We start from the raw sequence: 20,736 nt of genomic DNA, 5'->3' as shown, positions 1-20,736 counted from the left end.
TCGCTCTCTCCATATCACCCACATGATTTCATGATCTTTTTGTTTTGGGGATTGACAAACTTTAGACATCAAAGTCAATTGCATGGGTAATTTGCTGATAAAGTAAGTCCATAATGAACTATTGGATATCTATTGATCAAAAGTATGATCTCCATGAAAATCTCCTATCAAGAAGACTGACCATTGTCGCCTTCACATAGTTAAACCGACCGAGTCAATTGAGGACAAGATGAATCAACCAGAAAAACCGAGTAATCACCATGATCAGTAGACCGAGCTTATCTTATTAACTTTGACTAAAACATTACTAGGTAAACTTAAGTTAAAGAAGATCAATCAAAGGATTCTTAATCATCGCAACCTGGATCTTTTGATTTCACAACTTTAGTTTACCATGAAATTGTCATTCTTCAACTGAATCAACTATAACTTTGTTGGAAATTTGACCATCTGATCATATCTTACCGCCACATCCAATTTATACTAAATCAAAATTGGTACAATTATTAATTGCATATTTTGATTTTGAACAATGAAACTCATCCTTCCTTTCTATCTGTTTGTTTTGTAGGAGAGTTGACTCAAGCTTAAGCATCACAAATCATTTGATAGAATCACTTCAAGGATTTTTATCTATAAATTCAACTCAAACTATCTTCATTAGTGATACCAACAACAACAAAAAATAAAACTGATCAATAATCAAGGAATTGGTAATCCAACTCCATTAGTGGGACCACCTCGATATGATGGTATAACTGAAATAGCAAGTGTGGCTATTAGTTAGCTATGACTTTTAATATTTTTTTTGACAATAGATCTAACATTAAATCTTGTTTTCTGAAAATAGTTATTCAAATTAAACCTGATTTCACCACCTACCAGTCTATCATCAAGTTCACCTCAATCACCATCCTCCATCTTCTTCAATCAATTCAATGTTAGATTCAGAAAAACTTAAAATCCCATAGAATCAAATTTGAATCAAATTCAAGAAAATCAATCTCAACCTAAAGTTGCAATTCCAATTAATGATTTGAATCCATGTGTACATACAACTTTAATTAGATTTTTCTCAAAATCATGGATTCAGACTTCAAAAGCCTAAATTTTATTGATAAAAAGATCAACAAGATCAGACAAGATTGGCCATCACATTCGGCATTTCCAGGTGGATGTATGGCAGCAGGTTCAGAATATGAAGAAGCTGGAATTGATTTAGCGGAAAAAGATTTCATAACAATTGGTTGATTAAATGAGAGAGGAACTACCACTTCATTTGGTGACAGATAATTAATGATTATAAGTAGGTATGTCTATCGTCATCTACAACCAATTGAAGATGATATAGAACCTAAATTGAAATCGGATCTGTTGAATTAGCTGCTGCCTATTGGGTCCAATCAATACACTGCAATCGAACCATTCCTCTTCAGATCACCTTCAATCCCTTGGCATATTCAAACCAACCTGATCTAGATCTACAATCAGTCAGCAGTCAAATTAGACGTCATCTTAATGAAACAATAATGGTTCAAAGCTTTGATTGACTCCCATACTTGTTCAATATTAGATTGAGAATTAACAGTAAAAGTGTAAGTGACAAAGCAACTAAACAGATTAAGATAATTGGCTGTCGTGGAGATGGAAGATTCTAGACAGTTGTGATGAGTGCATGTGTAAACTAATCGTAAGGTATGAATTAGATATTTGATCAATTTCTGACCATATCATAGGTTTGATGTGATTGTTTAACTCAGCCAAACTTCTTTGTCTTTGGCTTGATTTATTGAAGATTGAAATTGATTTGTGGCATCAAGTTGATTATCAGAAGCTCCGAATGAGACAATGAGTAATAAGATGTAATAAACCAATTGATTTTCATTGAGTGATTTGAAGTTGAAGGATACTATTTTAATTGGACTAATTCCGCCTTTGAGGTCATTGTATTGTATTGTATGAAAGTGGTTCATCACTGCTTCAAGCGTAACAACAACAAAGTAACTCAATTTGAACCATTCAGCCAAAATGTCATTCATCTGATCATAGGTTAGGTACTCATACTCACTTTACCAATCACGATTTTGTCCATTTCTTTGATCTTCACAATTATTATCTTCCCTTCTTTAGATCATAAGGTTTCAAAAGAAGAAATCGACCCAATCACAATTGCAATCTGTCATGGAGGTTAACAGCATTTCAATGTGTCTTACGGCTTAAGTCCCAGCACTTGGACCAGAGACCTTTGGATTAGCATTACCAAGACATATTTAAGGTGGAGGCAAAGGTTTAAGCCATTCATAATGCATTTTGCATCAGAACATAATTTGTTAGAGCATCTCCACTGCTGGCGTGTAAAAAACTGCTCTGTACGATGTCCTGCTGACAGGTTTGAGCATGTATGCCAAATTTGCGCGGAGGTAGGCAAAATCGCGGCCGTGTAGAAACTGACAGGTTCAAACAGTCTACGCCTTTGATCCAAGCATAAGATCGTTTGTCTCATACAAAATGACAGGGTAGGTCAGACAATATTTCAGATTTTGGTGATATTTGCCTTTTTGTACACCGTGCAGAGTTGCACTCTCCCGGTCAAGATTTGGACGTTGTGTAACCCATACATGCTGTTTATACGCTCCGGTGGCTTGAATATTTTCCCACAAGACGTGAAAACAGCCTGTATTTGGGATTTTGCACGCCCCAGTGGCAATGCTCTAACTGACTAGAGATCCTGCTGAATTGAGATTCTTCTAGGTAATCAATTACCCAACTTTGATTAATGTTTTGCAATCAAGTGGGACACAATCTGAAATGGTTTAACATTTGATATATCCCCACTCTGAATTCAAATTGTGATAAGTACATTTGAAAGTACAAGTTTGACAACATTTCTGCTGTCAGTTGAGAAAATGTATTCTCTTTTTTTGTTGTTCTACAATGAATGGACAAGATACCAATGATCATAAAATTTCAGATGCAACTTCTCCACCTGAAAACCCTGAATCATCCCAATTAGATATATGTTTAACAAATTCAAAGATTTTAATTTAATTCAGAATCTTCAAAAACCAATGACAACCATTGGTGAAGCATCTTGAACATTAATACTTTGAAATTTGGATTTATTGGTGGATTCTACAAGTTCTGTTCACTTCTGCTAATGAATTTCAGGTTTGAAGATGTACAGTCATGTGTACAAAGCTTGGAAAGAATTTCACACAAATTTGCTCAAATTTGGTGGGCAAAAGTTGCCAACCTTTCCAAAATTGACTGCAGATCAGAATTGGAATTTGGTTCTTTGAGTATTTCAATTCATTATATCATCTGACCCTCTTCATTCCATCCTCGGATTGATCTATCTTAATTTTTTGTCAAAAATACAAAGGATGAAAGACCAATTCTTGGAATAAAAACCAGAATCCATCATGTATCATCATCAAAGGAGGTATAAAATGATGGCTCTTCAGACATCCCTTTATCATTGGAAGGATGTGGAGGGGAAACAAGCTCAGCAAACTACAAAAGCCCTTGAGATGTTCAACTGTGAGTTCTGTGAGCAATATACTGAACCAGGAGGCATCTCTCAATACTATTAGAGATGATTGGTTCCCACTCAATTCCCAAAGCCAATAATAACCTTCTATATTGCTTTGTAGCACTTGATGCAATGACTAATTTCCCAAGGTAGATCAATATATGGCACAATACTGGTTGTGCAATCACATATCACCAAAGTGGTCTCTGAGTCCTTGTGACCTGTGTTACACAAAGTTTGATTTATCCTCACAAGATGCATGCCATAATGCTTGAGCAAGTCTCATTTTGCCCAGTGATCAACTCATACTTGCTTTTCTTTTGACTGAATGTGTTGAGTTTGGTTTGACAACAGCGGCGCCCGCCGCTAGAATGCTAGTCATCTATAATTCAACAGGTGTATCAATTCAAACACATCATTAGTTGGGTGATGTGTTGAAATCAGCTGTTCACCACAATCAAATGTTTTAATCATGATGCTTACTGTTGTTCTCAATACAAAGATTTGGCGTAATTATGTATCTTTTATATTACCTAAATTATGTATCATTTCCACCATCATTGAAGTGATGTGTTGGATTCAGGTGTTCACAATCAATCACTGAATCATTGTGAGTACTGTTGTTGTCAATAAGCAAAAGTTTTACATTACATAGGTGATCTGGTGCCCTTTATTATATCAAATGAATGAGACCACCATTTGTGTAGATTTGATTCTTCCAAAATACCTATATTGTTTATAATTACATTGTAGAGTGTTAAAATTCAATCACAACTTTATTGAAGTGACGTGTTAGAATAATAGTGATTACTTTTGTTCACAATAATCAAAAGTATTACATAGGTCATATGGTGTATGCTGCCCTTTTTGATTATAAACCCTTTTTATTATAAATGATTGAGGCCACCATTGTGGTAATTATAAATCAATTATGATACCTAAATTATCTATAATTCCGCCATTTATGAGGATATTTGATGGAACAATCATGTTGTGCATGATGTTATGAATGTTATGAATGTTATTGATGTTATGAATGTTATGAATGTTATTTTGACTGGAGTATTCCAAAATGTGGAAATAACGTGGTGTGTGTCACAGCCACTTTGGTCCATCACTTTGATCACGCAAAGTAAAAATAAACAAGTCACGGTGTAGTATTGACAAAGTTCCTCCATACATGTTCCATTCACATTATGATCATGTGCGTTGCATCATCCAAAGGGTGGAACCTTATGGATTGAGGTTCTCTCATTACAATTGCAGAGAATTATGTGATGGCTCAATTGTATAGGTGTAATATCACTTGCGTGTATTATACTAATGGAACCATCTGGATGATGCACTCCGGTGAAGAGGTGGGAGCAGTTCCCATGCAGGTGCCACACTATTCCGTGGATGCTGCATATCTGGTTGTTGAAACCACATATACTATATAGATTATATAGTATATGTGAGATTATTAATATAATCTATATATATAGCAGAAAGCCTCCATGGTGAAACTTCAAGAAATGAAAGAAGGATCATGTAAATCCTTGTGGTGAACATGAATTGTAGCATATCTTTTGAATTCTGCAATGAAAGAAGGATCATGTAAAATCTTGTGGTTATCATAGATTGGAGCGTATCTTTTGAATTCTGCTGCTATGACATACCTCATAGCAGCAGCAAATTAAATCTTCTATGTGAGACCTGGTGATGATTCCTGAAGGTTTGGTGTAATCACTATAACATCAAACATACCATCCGTCAAGTCTGGTTCATCAATTAGGGACATTGTGGGTAGTGATGTGCCGTCATCAAGACAAAACACCATTAGATGGTGTTTTGTCTCGTATGTCCTTGGCCGCTCAGTAGATAAACTTCCATCATCCATCCTGCAAGCTTTTATATCCTCACGTGTTGATTCTAACTATTTCTAAACTGATCAACACATTCAGCTTATGAATGTTTCAGTTAGTCCAACTACCTGGATCACCTTCTCTTACCACGACTCTGTGTCATTAACCTCAAGACATTGAGTGATGGAGTTGTGACGCACTACAATTTGTAGTGCTGAAGGACATGAGAGCCTGATAATCAGTGCGTCAATAGTACCTACTTGAACACACTCGGTGCCCTCAAAGTGATCTAGAAGGTGAGGTATACTGTGATACCTCAGCTTCTAATTCTGCAAGTGTGAGTCTGATGATCCCGTTCTTTTATGGCACACAGCACAATGTCTAACCAACCTGACCAAAGCCAGCATCGCAAACTCTGCCGAGTTGGATGTCACAACATATCAATCCCATTATCAAAGAGACCGATATGATGTTGCTACATCATAAATGAGTATCTGTGGTTGTAAGAAGGTGAAGAGGTACCGCCGAAATAGTTATTTCTTTCATGAATGTATCCATCATAACATTTACGAGCCTTGTCAAACTTCAAGCTTCATAATATTCTTTCATGAATGTATCCTTCATAACATTTACAAGCCTTGACAATCTTCAAGCATTTTCATTCTCGATGACTTTTGCTCCTGAGATCAATAAGTTGTAGGTGTGAGATAAAGCAAACACTGTATCCAACGTGCAAAGATCCAAAACATGCTTGAGATGATATCGAAGTTATAATCAATTCAATGACCCCGATTTAAAATCGGTGTGGAAGTGATCAGGAAAGGAAGTAATACGTACTCCGGACAGTTCTCATAGTGTGGAAGAACCAACTGCTCATCTCATCTCCCTTAGTGAAAGCAGCGAATGATTGCAGGGACAAGTAGTGTGACTTCGCATTTTTATTGCATTACATGAAGGGCGAATAGAAGTGAAGTAGAGAATGGAAAGGTCAACAGTGACATGAAATAGACCGAATAGCCAATCAACAAGTACATCAAAAGAGAGAAACAGTCAAGCATAAGACAAAAAGAACACTGAAGGGTAACATGAGAACCGACAATATGTGAAATGTCACAACTCCATCGAAAGAAGGAAACAGTCCACCATCAAACAAACCAACAAACGGACAAGGTCACATGAAATCGAAGATTTGGGAAAGGGCCCAAGTCAAGTCATGTATGGAATAACTAAAGTATAACATGACATTCAAGTAGTGGATTTTCTCTTCGTTTTCTTGGTTTTGTGCAGCTTAACGGGATTGTGTATCTTTGTCAGCTTGTTTTGTATTTCCTGTTCATAGCATTTAACGACATTGTATTTGAAGTTCTTCCAGTCTTCCTCGGTTTTCCCTTCCTTCAATTTGAGTAATCCAGCAATGCGACCAAGCAACGCCGCGTTGATTTGAAGGGAGCAACCAAAACGGGTTATAGGTGAATCCTTTGGTCGAATCGGAGTCCAGCCTTCATCATAGGTTGTTGAGGCAGATGTGTGGTGAAGTTCATCGCTGGCCCAGCAGCTCTCTACCACACCGTCACATGCATCTAGACAAAGTTCAACATGATATTGGTCCAGGATGAAATAACATCCAACAATATCCCCCAGGTAATCAGAGATCTCCACCCAGTGAAGCTCTCCAGTTTCGCGATCGATTTGGGAAAAGAGACCATACGCATATGGGGTAGCATCGAAGTCAGGATGAGGCAAGTTGTTGAAACCATCTCGAGTAACCACTATGCTAGAAGCGATCACGTTCGCGTTTGGGGAATCAGCCCATTGTTTATCGGAAAAAGATGGGATTGTGAATTCTAAAGCAAGGTCGCGATTTGATTGAAAGGCTTTCATGCATAGGGTGGACATCCACTCGGCGAGTGTATCGTTAATAAGAGCCATGTCAAGCATTCTGGCTTCATCCTCAGCAATGGCTTCCTCGCTTTTTGAAGTCTTCGCACTCAGCGCAGTGACACCTACAAAGTTGACATCATCTTGTTCAATAGAAAATAAGACCTGGCATTAAATAAGACCATTAGCTTCCCCATTGTGCGACCTTTGTCTGAGTCACCCCGAAATCCAGCAGAATACATCTCGCCAGGGTTTGCAACCCCTTTCATCGCATGATTAATCTTGACAGTGGATCTCGCTAGAGTGTGTTTGTATATTGTTTTGATGGTAAATCCCATTTTTTCCATCTTTTCCTGATCCATTTCGGAGAAACGAGTGAAACGTATGACTTGAAGGACCTTCCAACTGTCAGCATCGAGGAGGACTGAATTGTGATGTGTAATTTTTAAGCGAGGTGTTTGGGGAAGATTCTTAATGTCGTACTTCTTGAGGAAGTATAATCGACAATCGCTAGGTAATCCAAAAGTTTCGGTTATTTCTTTGCAAAGGGTGTCAAAGGATTTTTGGTGTTCTTTATCGCGATTCAGATGATTGACAGGACCGTAATTTGGGCGAACTCTGGTGCGGGCGTTACTTTGGCGCTTGCCGTGCTTGCGGCTGCTCGAGGACCGATTCTTCGATGGTCGTTTGTGACTCATGACGCAGTTTAAAACACTTGTGACAGTCGAGCGGGTAGAAGAGATGAGGTTGATGGATGAAACAAGTGAACTGTCGAAGAGGAGATGAGAGTGATGGAGAACAAAACATTGTGAGCTTGTTGTGGTATGAAAGAACGTGTTGAACATACTCACCACGTTCTGTGCCCATGAAATGGAGAAAAGGTTTGTGCTGAAGACTTTGGGTGTGTTTCGTCCCTCATTAGGAAACCACACCCAGATATCTCCAAGCACTATCTTTTCTCCAGTCCACCAGCAACCAGATAGTGGTGATGTATCATTCAAGCATAGAGTAAGGATTGATTCGAACCTTCTTGAAAGTCTCGAATTGATTGAAGGTTTCCAATGGAATGAGGAGTCCGCGACGAAATGGAGGTCCGCGCTTGGCAGGTGTGGTAAAATGGATGAGAGTTTGAGTCGAGTGGGAAGAAGTTGGACTAGGCTTGAGAAGTTGTGTGAAAAACTAAGAGGCTGGTTATGATTCCAATTCGAACGAACAATAACGATGTATTCAACAGAGGGACAAATTGAAATAAGAGGGTGCTGAATATGGGTACAGTCTGAAGCGAGGTGGCTGGAGGATGACATATTATATATTTAAGACAACAGAGGGGAAAAGAGCTCATCGAGAAATGATCTGATATGGCACAATGCGTGAGACACGTCAGAAAATCAAGGTGAGACCAGGCTAAAGCTACAACAGGCACAAATCACATGTGCATATGTAGTCAAGACCAAGCCATTGTGACATGGCGTGTGATGCTCTCTGAAACCATTATCAAACGGTAAACCCTTAATTGTAAATCCCTTAACTGAAAAGGTGATTTCGTTATTCAAATCATACGCTTCGCTTCCTAAACTGTCTGTGACATGTCACGTGATACTGTCTTCCAAAGGGGGATCAAACCCTTAGATCGAAACCCCTTTACTCACTTTGGGTTTCCCTAGTTCGATTCCTACGTTTCGCCTCCTAATCCGGTCAGATGTGACCCCCAAACAAGGGAATACGAACAGAACAAACTGACTATTACATCAAGAACCGTAATCATCATATGTATGGCCGCATCATGTACACATCACAACTTTAGTTCTTCATATTGAACACTGGCCAGGCTCAGCACACACTTAGACCTCCGCACGTTGTGTTGGTGCTAGCAGATATTGATAATTAACATCTGAGTGTGTCACGCGGACGTTCTACATACCCGCATTGGTCTTGAGTAGAACATGAAAATGAACACAAAAATTAAACACATGCATATTAGAAAAGAGATGAAAATAACGACGAAATGAATCAGTTTGACTGTATATTGCTCAAGTCAATGAAAGATAACCAACCAAATGGGTCATGCCTCACGTTTCTTTGTGTCGATGCGAATCACGGTATAGCGCCTGGCCAAGATATCTTGGTACCATGTCCGCATCAACTCTTGGTTGTTCATCATAGCTGCGGGGCCGGCTGCTATCATCTCAGCTGTGACCTTGGAATCATTGGTCTGATGAACCGCAAGACGAATCTCGTCAGGAAATGTTATCTGTCGGAGTAGGACATCACATCGTCCCTTTTTGGGATGGATATGGACCCTAGGTTTGACCAATTTGGGTTTGATATGTTCGAGATGGCTGGCTACAATACCAAAACAAGCGATGTCAAGATGTGGCCGTTGCCCATGATGGATTTGAAGACGATGCAAGAAGAAAACACAGACGCCTTACAGACAAGGCCATTCAACGCAGTTGTAAAATCTTTCCGAAGCTGGTCATTCACAGTTACTCCTGGCTGCTTTCCCTGCATATTCGAAGGTTGGCGTCTGGTGGCAAACCGGTCAAATCGCTCAAGAAGGTGGTTTCGTGTGGAGAATGAGGTCAGGTATACGTGATCCGAGCTGAACTCTTTAGACCACCCAGCGGAAGGATTTGTTGTGGTGGGAGTCCATGATGCGGCGAGGAGATGGTAGTGTATGCCGAGCTTGAAGCTGCAAGTAATTCAAATATGTCAGTAACTTGGCCAATGATGAATAGTAATTGTTGGTGCACACAGATGAATGTATTAACTCGATTTGGCAAACACCTTTTTGTTGGTACTTTGCACTGTCATTGGGGTGCCGGTTCAAAGCAAGGTGATCTTTGACTTTCTTGATATTAACAAGTCGGTGAAAGGCGGGAAGATACTCCTCTTCTTCGACATTTAGCTGCTCATGCACATCAAGGTCGGCGGAGTCATTTGAAATAACTAGGGCAATACGATTGAAGAGGTTGTTTTCAAACACCTTTCCATCGGGAGTATTCTTGATTTCTTGCCATATAGCGCATACTCTGTCGTTGTAGGTGCCGAGGAGTGCCTTTGTTTCTTCTTCGTCGACGTGGTTTTGCACAGTTTGAGGCACTGAGATTTGAACCTTTCAATGAGCAACTCGTAGGGGTTTCAGCAACATCGGGAGTTTGAGTGGAGCTAAGCTTACTGATGTTGTCGACAGTGGCTGCCACACTATACTTTTGGAAATTGTGGTATGGCTTTCGGTTATCATCCCGCACCGTGCGATGACTGCATGAAAAGTCCACGTCAATCAGGATGAGTCATGAAACTAGTTAGGTTACGGATGACTAACACTCCATATTTTAGTGTGTCATAAGAAACTCCACCGGCAAGGCTTAAGACTTTCATCCTTGTAGCTAATTCGTCTTCAAGAGCGCGGGCTTCATTGAGGATATCTGGGGGTATTTGACTGTTGCCTAGAGCCTTGGTGCATTGGAGGTAGTGATTGAGCTCCTCTGAATTCCATTCATCGGCAAGTTCTTTATAATTGTGGAGTGTTGGTTTGGTTGTGGGCGTTTTGGGAAGTTTCAAGCCGTTTTCATCCAGTGGGATCAAGGAGGGGTCAGGAGGCAAAAGGTCATCATGATTGGCCAGGGGGTTAGAGGTCTTCTTGGACTTGGTACGTCTCTTTCGCTTCTTCTTGGTGGGTTGGCCTGATGTGACAGTAAATTGGTAAGACATTCAACAGGCATCAGGTCACTGAGGGAACGGCAAACTGTACCTTCATTGGAGTCTGGTTTGGTTTCAGGCTGTGCATCTTCTATGTCATATTGACCTTTGTCATCGGATTGATCTGAGTCATCGGATTGATCTGACTCTGGGTCTCGATATGATATCAGGTAAGTCACACACAGTCAACAATGAAGTTTGCCTTACCTTGGTACTCGGAAGATTCTGGAGATTGTCCTTTGTCGTCTAATAGGGCGTGTCAGTGAAGAATAATGAGCATGTAATGCATTGAAATGAAAGTACCTGGCTCAGTATCAATCTGCCTGCTCTTCCTTTGCCGAATACCACGGGTGCTGGTGCTAGGTGACTTCCGCTTTTTGGACCTGGGAGGTACCATTTAGATGGGGAGTATTAGTGATGAGGCTTGCGGATAAAGATTTAACAAATGAGAAGATAACTATTGGTGTCTTTTTCTTTGATTGGTGGAGCTAGGTGAGACCTTTTTGTAACGAATATGAGGGTTGGTACGAAGATGAAGAAAGTTTGACAGTGGTTGGCAAACTCAGAAGATAGACATGGTGTTTTTTTAAGGAGTGTACATTTGCTACGCTAGCGTGGTAGGGGTGAGGTTACACTAGTGGGGTATGTACTGTGAGTAGGGAGATTATGTATTGATACAGATGAACATTTCCGTTGGGAATGGCCGTGCGTTGCTGGTTCATTGCGATGAAGAATCAATTACAACACCTTGTGAGAAATCGAATCAAATGCTTTCAAACACTAACACAAACAGACTGATTTCATTATCTCACGTCACTGACTATCGGCAAAGCAAAAGATTGAAGCCTGGTATTTGCTTAGACCAAGCAGTTGGTTGGTTCGATCGCGTGAGCTGTCTAGTTGTAAATTACTTATCAGAAGGCTTTGAAATTGTTTGATGAGAGGTGTTATTCATGAAAAACACCTCTCGTTGTAGAGATGTCGATTACATGATGTGGTGGAGTGCTGGAGAGGATGCAAAGAAATACCATGTCTGCTTTGGGATGTGACTTAGTGAGAGAAACCGTACTTAACAAAGCGATTCGTTTTCAATCGATGTTGGTGAAGGGTGTGAAGAAGTGGGTAATGGAAGTGTGAGGTTGTGGGGTGTGGACCGGTTGAGGTGTAGGGAGGATTGGGTGGTAGAATTTTGAATGGGGTTGGGTTGGTAGGGTGGTGAGTTGGGTAAATATAGGGTCGTGAGGTGTGGTGGGTAGGTAGGTAGGTAGGGTTGAGGTTTTTGGTTTTTAGACCCGAGGTGGTGAATTTTCGAGGTCTAGGGTGGTGAGGTTTAGGGGTAAGTGCCTTGGTAGCATGAAGTCGGCGGGTGGATTTCAAGGATGAGAGTGGGTAGAATACTGAATAGGGGTGGTGGGTGTAGGTATTTAGCTACGTATTGCTGGGGTGGTGGAATTTCGATACGGTGGTGAAATTTTGTTAGTAGGCAGGTGTATTTTGAAGACGGGTGAGTATGTTGATGTGAAACGAATAATATTATTAGTTGAGGTGGTGGACTTCTTATACAGTGGTGTGGTTTGCGCTATAGGGAGGTGGGTTTTTAGTGGCATGGTGGGTAGTGTTCTGTGGGGACTCAGGGCTGGTCTTGGTTTCCTTAAGGGAAAAGGTGACTTAGCCAAAATTGAAACCCTTCAAGATGCTTCTTAAGATGATGATTCATCTTGGCAGTCAGACTCGAATGCCATTGGGTCATACAGACGTCTGTATGACCCTATGGTATTGGGTAAATACTTAAGTGTACAGGTGCGCAATGGTATCCGACGGTTGCAACGCAGTTGCATCTTGTTCCACGATGTCTGAAGTCGGCTCAGCAGAACCGCCCGTAACTGGCGCAAAGGATTGACTCGGGGATTGATCTTGAATCGCCGTTGTCGCTGTGGTTGGGCGTGACGTTGGCAATGTTGAAGACATTTCCAACGTCTCGTTCGCAATGGTTTCCGATGGTTGCAACGCAGTTGCATCTTGATCCGCGATTTCAGGAACCGGCTGAGCAGAACTGCCCGTTACTGGAGGAGGAAGATTATTCGTGTTCGCCGACTCGACCCGCTGCTTCTCGACAAACTCTTTAATGGTGGCTAACTTACTCCTGAGGAGGAGGTCAAAGCTGGGACTTGTCCAAAAATCCTTGGCGCGGGAAGACATAACCCATTTGCGGAAAAGCCCGTCAAAGCCATTTGGGCCTCGTCGTAACTTGTTGGGCACCTCTCTCTTCCCGAGGTGCAAGTCCATCGTGTTGACAAATTCACCCCATGGCCCATCTTCAGAATCTTCAGGGACAATGACTCGTAGTGGGTGATCGAAAAAAAGTGCAAATGTGTCGGTATTAGTGCCCATAGGCACATGGGTTGGGAGAAGTAAAAGCTCCTCGATCTCCCTGATATCTTGATCTAAGTCTTCAGGGAGCTCCTCGTAATCATCATCCACCAAAGCGTCGCTGTTGTCGTTTGTTTCGGCCGGGTTAGGAGCCGGAAGACCCGTCGTCCCGGCGTTGGCTAGCTGAGGAGCAGGTGTAGCCAGTGGGGAACCTGCTGATAGCGCAGTGACTGATGGAATGGGATCCGGTGTGAGAGGGGGAATTCCAATGGGCGGAACGGTGTGCCCAATAAGTCTTTCCCCGTGTTTCAAGGCCGTCAGGAGAGGATTCAACCGATCACCCAAGGCACGAGTATCCTGCGGGCTCCAGCCTTTGATGTTCCTCACAGCACGAAGCCATGAAAACATCAAGGTGTAAGCATCAAGTCCCCAGCGTAGGTTCGTGAGCAGTGCTCTGTGATGGAGGGCCGTGTCCCACCGGGCCGTGACGTAATGGAACAGTGCGAGGTGAGGGTTCCGACCAGGTGGCAACTCGAAAGGTGTCGAAAATAAGACGTAGAATGGATCGGATGAATCCTGGCACATCGGTGGATACCAACTAGGACGCTGCGCGTAGTCCATAATGTCGCTGCTGAGGCGTCGGAAACCGCTTTCGGCGCGCTCAAGGTCTGGATTTTTGGCCGGCGGTGGAGGTGAAGGGACTCGAGCCGTCGAGGAACGCCGTCTCTTTGGAGGACGTTGAACATGCGCGCCGGAGGTTTTGGGCGCCTTGACGTTGGCTGCCTGCTTGGCTGTTTGACCGGGGTTGACTCTTTTGGGAGTATGAATGGAGGGACTAGTAGTTGATCTGGGAAACTTGCCTCCTTGATAAGGTGTTGCCTTCGCAGTCTTTGAGGCCGATGTCTTCTGAGGCGCATGCGAACGCTTGGTTGTCAAAGAGGATCCGACTTTGACGGGCGTGGTGGTCAATGCCTTGGATTTGTTGGAGGGGGTACGGTTGGCAGCGCCGAGGCGTTGAGACGCGCGCCGTTTCGCCGGAGGTTCGTACGCATCGTCGCTTTCCGCAAGGGTGCCATTATACTATACTGGTATAATATACTGTTGGTATAGTACTTTGGCCCGGTACTATACTCGACACAATACCAGTATAGCAGGACCGATACTATACTACATATGTAGCTGAGTATAGTATAGACTTGAACACATCAGTATTTTACACAAGCACAATACCAAAATATACTCAACAATAACACAATATCCTAACAAAAACAACATCTGATGGATCCAGTCGACTCCATCCTATCAACTTGGCGATTACTCAGAACGATTCTTGCGAGCAAAGGTTTGAAGCTGCTTGACTGGTGCAAGAGTGGAAGCTTTGTGACCTGTTGATTTGACAAACTGGTGTTGTCAATCATCATCGGTCAGCATCAATAATTTTGAATCAAGACTCATCTTCGATCCCAACTTCATTGGCTCTCATTAGTCTTTGTTCATCACAAGATCAACTTCTTTCTTGATCCAATCGCATTCAACCAACAGAAGTCGACTCGATCATATTCAACCAATTGCACTCGATTTGATCACAGTATAAACAATACACTGGTTACGATTAGATCGAAACTTAACTTGATTCAGTCGCATCAAAACATTCAATTATAATAAATCAATCAAACTATTTACAATAACATTAAAAGAATCAACCTCAATCATAATAAAGCAGTCAACCTCTTTACAATAACATCAAAAAATTCAGACTTGATTCTATCATAATACAACAATCAAACTCTTTGAAATAGAATTGAACCATTAAGACTTCATTCAGTCATATTAAGTCGATTCAACTTTTGGAATAGAATAGAAAAATTAAGACTTGCTTCAATTATAATAGGTCGATCAAACTTTTACTATAGAATTGAGCAGCGAGCCATCAAGACTTGGTTCAATCATAATAAGTCGATCAAACTTTTTACAACAGAATCGATACCATCAAACTTGTCAACACAAGTCTTTTGTGTTAAACTATCAAACACACTTCAATCATATCGCAAAAATTGATCCAACTTGCTACAATACACAATATACTTGATCTTATCAAAAACTCAGCATCGAAAACATTTGGATTCTTGTGAGTATCTTGTTTTTGAATATTGCAAATGTTCAAACTGCTTTTATTGTCACTGGCTAACTTTCATTTGTCAATGATGCACAATATACTATCCAATCAAGCTTAATCACCTTTGATATGTCACAACCACACCGCACCCAAGCCAGTCAATCCACCTCCACCTCAAACCCAAGAGTTCCGACTCACACCTCACGAGGAAGATCGATCCAGAAACATGTGATAAGTAAGGCTGCAGGATGTGATGAATCATTGCAACAAGAATTAACAGACAAAGATTCGGAGAGTGATCAAACTGCAGCACCACTTCGACACAGCAAGAGGACACCATCTGTTGCTCAATCAGACCAGTCATCACTGCCAGACACCTCAGTAAAAAAAACCAAGAAGTCGCGCTCGGCTCAGAAGACTCCAGCTAAAACACCAGCAAAGAATCAGGGTCGAAAGAAAAGCAAAGGAAACGACAAAGGTCCTGAGTGTACTACAGGACAATCTGCTGAGATCCCTTCAGCACTCGAGGTAAGTATGCGTTCTTTGAAACTATGTTTGGCAATCAAGACTGACCAAATTGTCTTGTAGCTTGATGCGACAGCGTACAACTTGGCCCAAGACTCTGGGGGAGAGAATGCTCGATCATCTGCTCCAAAAAGGTCAACAACAATAGCTTGCACACATCAGCCCATCTCAGAATACTTCGGTGATGCTCATCGTCTTCCAGGAGATGTAAGCTTTTTGTTTTCTGATTGTGATCGCATGAACCATCCTGATGCTTGCACAACTGAAATAATAGTCACTAGAGCTACCACCAAATGTGTACACGTGTAAATGGTGTCTTTCGGAAGTACGGGGTGGAACCACCAATCTTCACGCGCACCGCGATGGATCAACTCAATTAACAAAGTCGGGTCAACCAGGATGTGATGAACACGAAAAAGCCATTCAGGCAGGGATATCTCTCCCTCAAACTCAAGCCGAGCTTTGCAAAATTGCAAAACTATCTGATCCAGCACCCTCCAAAGCCACTCTAGCTGCAATGAATAAACGAGACAAATTCAATAATCAGGTCTTGAACCAAATGGTTTTGATCTGGATGATTCGGCGTGCATTACCTTGGTCACGAATCGACGATCCAGAGCTTCGAGCCTGCTTTAGGTACTCAAACTCACTTGCTCATCTCCATGGTCGGACTTGGGCATCGGTTCAAGGTCATAGGCTATATCTGGCACTGAGTGAAGAAGTCATGGGACGATTACAGGTATGGATTTATTTTTCCTAAATCTTGTTCTTCAGGACACTTTACTGAATCATGTGGTGTGTTTATATCAGAAAAACACCAGCATGTTTAATATGCAACATGATGCCTGGACAACAAAGGGGAACCGATACGCATTCCTGGGCTATTCAGTATCTTACATCGACGACAATTTTGATTATGTATCTCATCATCTGGGTCTCAAGTTGATATCATGGTATCACAAAGGCGAATGGCTTGCAGCGCCCATGGTCAACTTTTTGCAGAAGAACGGACTCTATTCCAAGATACATTCATCTATTTTGTTCATTTATGGCCATTTTGTGGTGTGTTTTGTCTAATTCTTTTTGTTCGATTTCTCCACATGCTGTCTCAGACCACTGACTCGGGGTCAAATAACAACACAATGGGTGCTGCTATGCACAAGAGTCTTCAAAGTATCTCTTGAGAAGAAAGCAAAGACTATGAATGGGACAACAAAACGATGCATGTCAAGTGCTTTGCACACAAACTGGCTCTTGTGGTCAATAGTGGTCTTGAGGCTCTTGGTATTAAAGGCCAGGCGGGTCAAAGTGTTCAAGACATCTCACGAGGAAAATTTCCCTTGGACAACCATTTACAAACCATCCCTGAAGAATCTGAAGCTGACTTGCTTGCTTCTGATTGTGGCTCAAGCAATGTGTCACCTGATCCAAACGACCTAGAGCCTGAACACGATGAGCTTGAATTGAATGGAGCTATCACCCCATCTTTCTTTGATGATATCACGGAGCAACCAGAACTCGAGCTTGAGGACTATGATCGTCTTTTAGATTTCAACAACACCATATTACCTTCAGGGGAAATTCTTTCCAATGTTGATCCTCAAGTCGAAGCAGGCTCTGAAGACGACATAGAACCTACAAGCACTTTACCAGCAGACTCTCAGATAACTTTGGATTCTACTCAGCAAGCTCGCAGGGAAGTAAGATTGAATGCTAAACGCAAGGCAAAAGAGACAGCAGATAATCTGAATATGTCTGATCGAAGACGTGCATGTCGACTGAATGGAGTTTTGAAAAAAGTGCTATACCCTTTTGCTTCCTTTGTGTTTACTTGAATCTAAAAATCTGAATGTGTGGTCTTATTTCCAGCTCGATTTTGTACTTTGCAAGATCACAGGATCAGCCCCTACTCGCCTTTACTTTTGAGCAGTTGCTAAGGCAATGAAATTGGAAGTCCGTGATTTAATGGCAGCATATGGTATTCGTTGGAATATCAAGTGGGAAAGTCATCAGCAAGCTTGGGATGCCCGTGATGCAAGTTTCAATTCTGGTGATCAACTTTAGTGAACTTCACTAACCATTTTCTTGTTCTATCACAGGTAATTGATGAAATTTTGAAGCAAGATCAATCCGAGCCACCAGTTGCAAACAAGTCTCCACGCTTAGCCACAGCAGCTGCTGGCGGTGTTGGAAGCAATATCTCTGATCCAATCTTGAATCACCAACGTGGTATTTTCAAGAAGATCACCTTTAGCCAAGACGATTGGAAACTTGTTTGGGCACTTAATGTGGAGTTAAAGGTATCTGAAGCACTGTTCCTCATTGCTTCACAATCCTAAAAAACTAACACACTTCTATAGGTTTATGCTGACCTGACAAAGGAGATGGAAGGAGATGGACCAACTGGGTGCATGGTACTTCGGAAGTACTATCAGCTTTGGAAAAACCTCAAAAAAAAGATGTCAAAAAGCAACAAAAGCGATACACTTTATCCAATGTATCTAGCAATGTCAACAAGTGTCAATAAATACCTTTCTGAAGCCCTGGAATGTGAGACGATAATCTTGACCACAGTCTTACACCCTAGTTGGCGAACCAACTTCTTTGCAACAGCCTTTGGCTCTGACTCGGACGAATTCAAAATTGCAACTAATTTACTCCAAACCTGTTTTGCTCGAAGAAAACTCAAGCTTCAAGTATCTCAGCACGATTCACCAGTTGAACAAGTAATTCAAGATGATTCTGATGATGATGCTTTCAACCTCAAACGCAAAAAAAAGGTGCAAACAGTTCAGGATGAGCTTTCACGATGGATTGAAGCTGACGATGCACCAGATGAGGAAGTGGCTTTGGACCCAAAGAAAGCTCTTCTATGGTGGAAGGTGATGTCTCTTATCTCGTTCATTCATCTCCTTCCGATTTGCTGACATCTCCATCTGTTATACAGAATAATCAGTCTCGCTATCCAGTACTCTCCACCTTGGCACGTGACTATCTGGCAACAAGTGCCACCTCTTGCCCAGTTGAGAGATGCTTTTCAACTGCAGCTGATGTCTGTGATCGTAACCGAGGTGGTCTTCTCCCTAGAACAATTGAGCGCTCAGTGAGTAGTTGTCTTTGGACGACTCAAAAGGTAAAGTTGACTCAAGAGTTTGAATTGGCTGGAGAGATGATGAATCTATGTATAGCAGAAGATGTAGCCTCAAAAAACAAGAAGAGAAATTTGTAATTGTGTTTGGTTTGTATGTCCTAGCTGCTCTCAACAAAAAAAACCTATTTTCTCCTTTCTGATGTAGTGTTGATGAAAATACACCATGAGTATAGTTGAATTTGAATATACTATACTGAGTATAGTTGAATTTAAATATACTATACTGAGTATAGTTGAATTGAAATATACTATACTGGGTATAGTTGAACTTATACTATACTGAGTATAGTTGAATTTGAATATACTATACCAAGTATAGTTGACATTACAGTATAGTATAACTGAAATATACTATACTTGTAACATAACTAGTATAGTATAGTATATATTCAACTATACTGAGTATACTTGAGTATAGTAAAGTATAGTATAGTGGCACCCTTTCTTTCCGGAGAATCTGGCCGGAAGTTGTCTTCAGGTTCGGGATCGGCATCATCGCCGTCGGGAGGGTCATCAGCGTCGGAATCCGCAAGTTCCTCTTCCACGGGATCTGGCCGGAAGAGAGGCGTATGGGATGGTGCCTTCTCCATTGCCTCGCCCTCGCCTTGATCCTCCATCGGCACACCCAAAACTTGTACCGGGGAGTCGCGCTGGTTGCGAAACGTCCCGTCTTTGATGCCTGGCGCCCAAACGCAGGTCAATAAATGTTCCATTTGGTGAACAGAGGACTTTTCACTTACTTTCAAGAACCCCCTCAATGCGACACCCGGTGACCCGCAGAGACTCGAAGATGTTGTTGGTGACCTTCTGTTGCAATTGGGCCGCAATCCAATCCCGTTGGTGAACCAAGGTACTCTGAAACGAGTCGAGGTCCAAATGGTACGTGACACCATTCAACAGCGAGGCCTGTGTGCTGGTAAGGATTGCTGCGAATGCACACAATCAGTTCGCGCCGGCGAGGACCACTAGGTGTAGATATCAGTAATTTGACCCACGCTTCTTCTCTTCGTCGGCAGCTTTCGCAGTATCATCAACGCGGTTTTTTATCGGGACGGTGTCGTTTTCCTTGTCCTTGTCTTCGTCGTCCTCTGAGCTCATGCTAGACGATTCGGTTTCGTCATCCTCTGCCGCGGGCCCAGCGCGCTGGGGTTGCATGGTGGGCGTCGCGATAAGCGCCGGGTTGATCGTTTTCCCACCGTGATGATGACGCTGATCTGCCCTTCAATGCATACCAATAGCCTGCGGATAGCCGTGAGTCAGTGTACAGTCACCAAAATACAAAATCTGAAACATACCGAAACTTACTAACCTGGCCTGGGAAACCTGTGAGGCGGGGTATGAATTGATACTGGAGTGAAATAGATCAAAATAGAGTGAACGAGGGAAAGTAGAGGGTATTTTGGGGTATTCGCGCGGGAGAGTTGGATCGAAGGTATGGTTTTGGGATGGTTACGGTTGCCAGGGTATCAGGAATGATTGACGAGTGATCATTCCTGCCCCGGCCCGTATCAAGGTCCGCCACGGTACCGAAGATACGCCGCAGCAGCAGAGTAGATTATCTACGTCGGCACTTAGGCGGCCTCACTGAGTTGGAAATACCCGATTGAGGCAAACGGGG

The 20,736-nt window shown here is 42.0% G+C and overlaps 1 protein-coding gene across 1 annotated transcript; it reads left to right on the top strand.

Moving 5' to 3' along the window:
* Positions 1-394: 394 nt before the first annotated feature.
* On the top strand, positions 395-1,251 carry MELLADRAFT_92822 (uncharacterized protein; the record flags this gene model as incomplete). Its single annotated transcript, XM_007415790.1, has 4 exons — positions 395-402; positions 572-663; positions 708-782; positions 1,094-1,251. 4 exons carry the CDS (start codon positions 395-397, stop codon positions 1,249-1,251), a joined length of 333 nt encoding a protein of 110 aa, XP_007415852.1.
* Between the last annotated feature and the right edge of the window lie 19,485 nt (positions 1,252-20,736).

The sequence above is a fragment of the Melampsora larici-populina genome, assembly GCF_000204055.1.
Source record: "Melampsora larici-populina 98AG31 unplaced genomic scaffold MELLAscaffold_53, whole genome shotgun sequence".
Classification (NCBI taxonomy): domain Eukaryota; kingdom Fungi; phylum Basidiomycota; class Pucciniomycetes; order Pucciniales; family Melampsoraceae; genus Melampsora; species Melampsora laricis-populina.
This window is presented reverse-complemented; position numbering and strand designations above follow the sequence as displayed.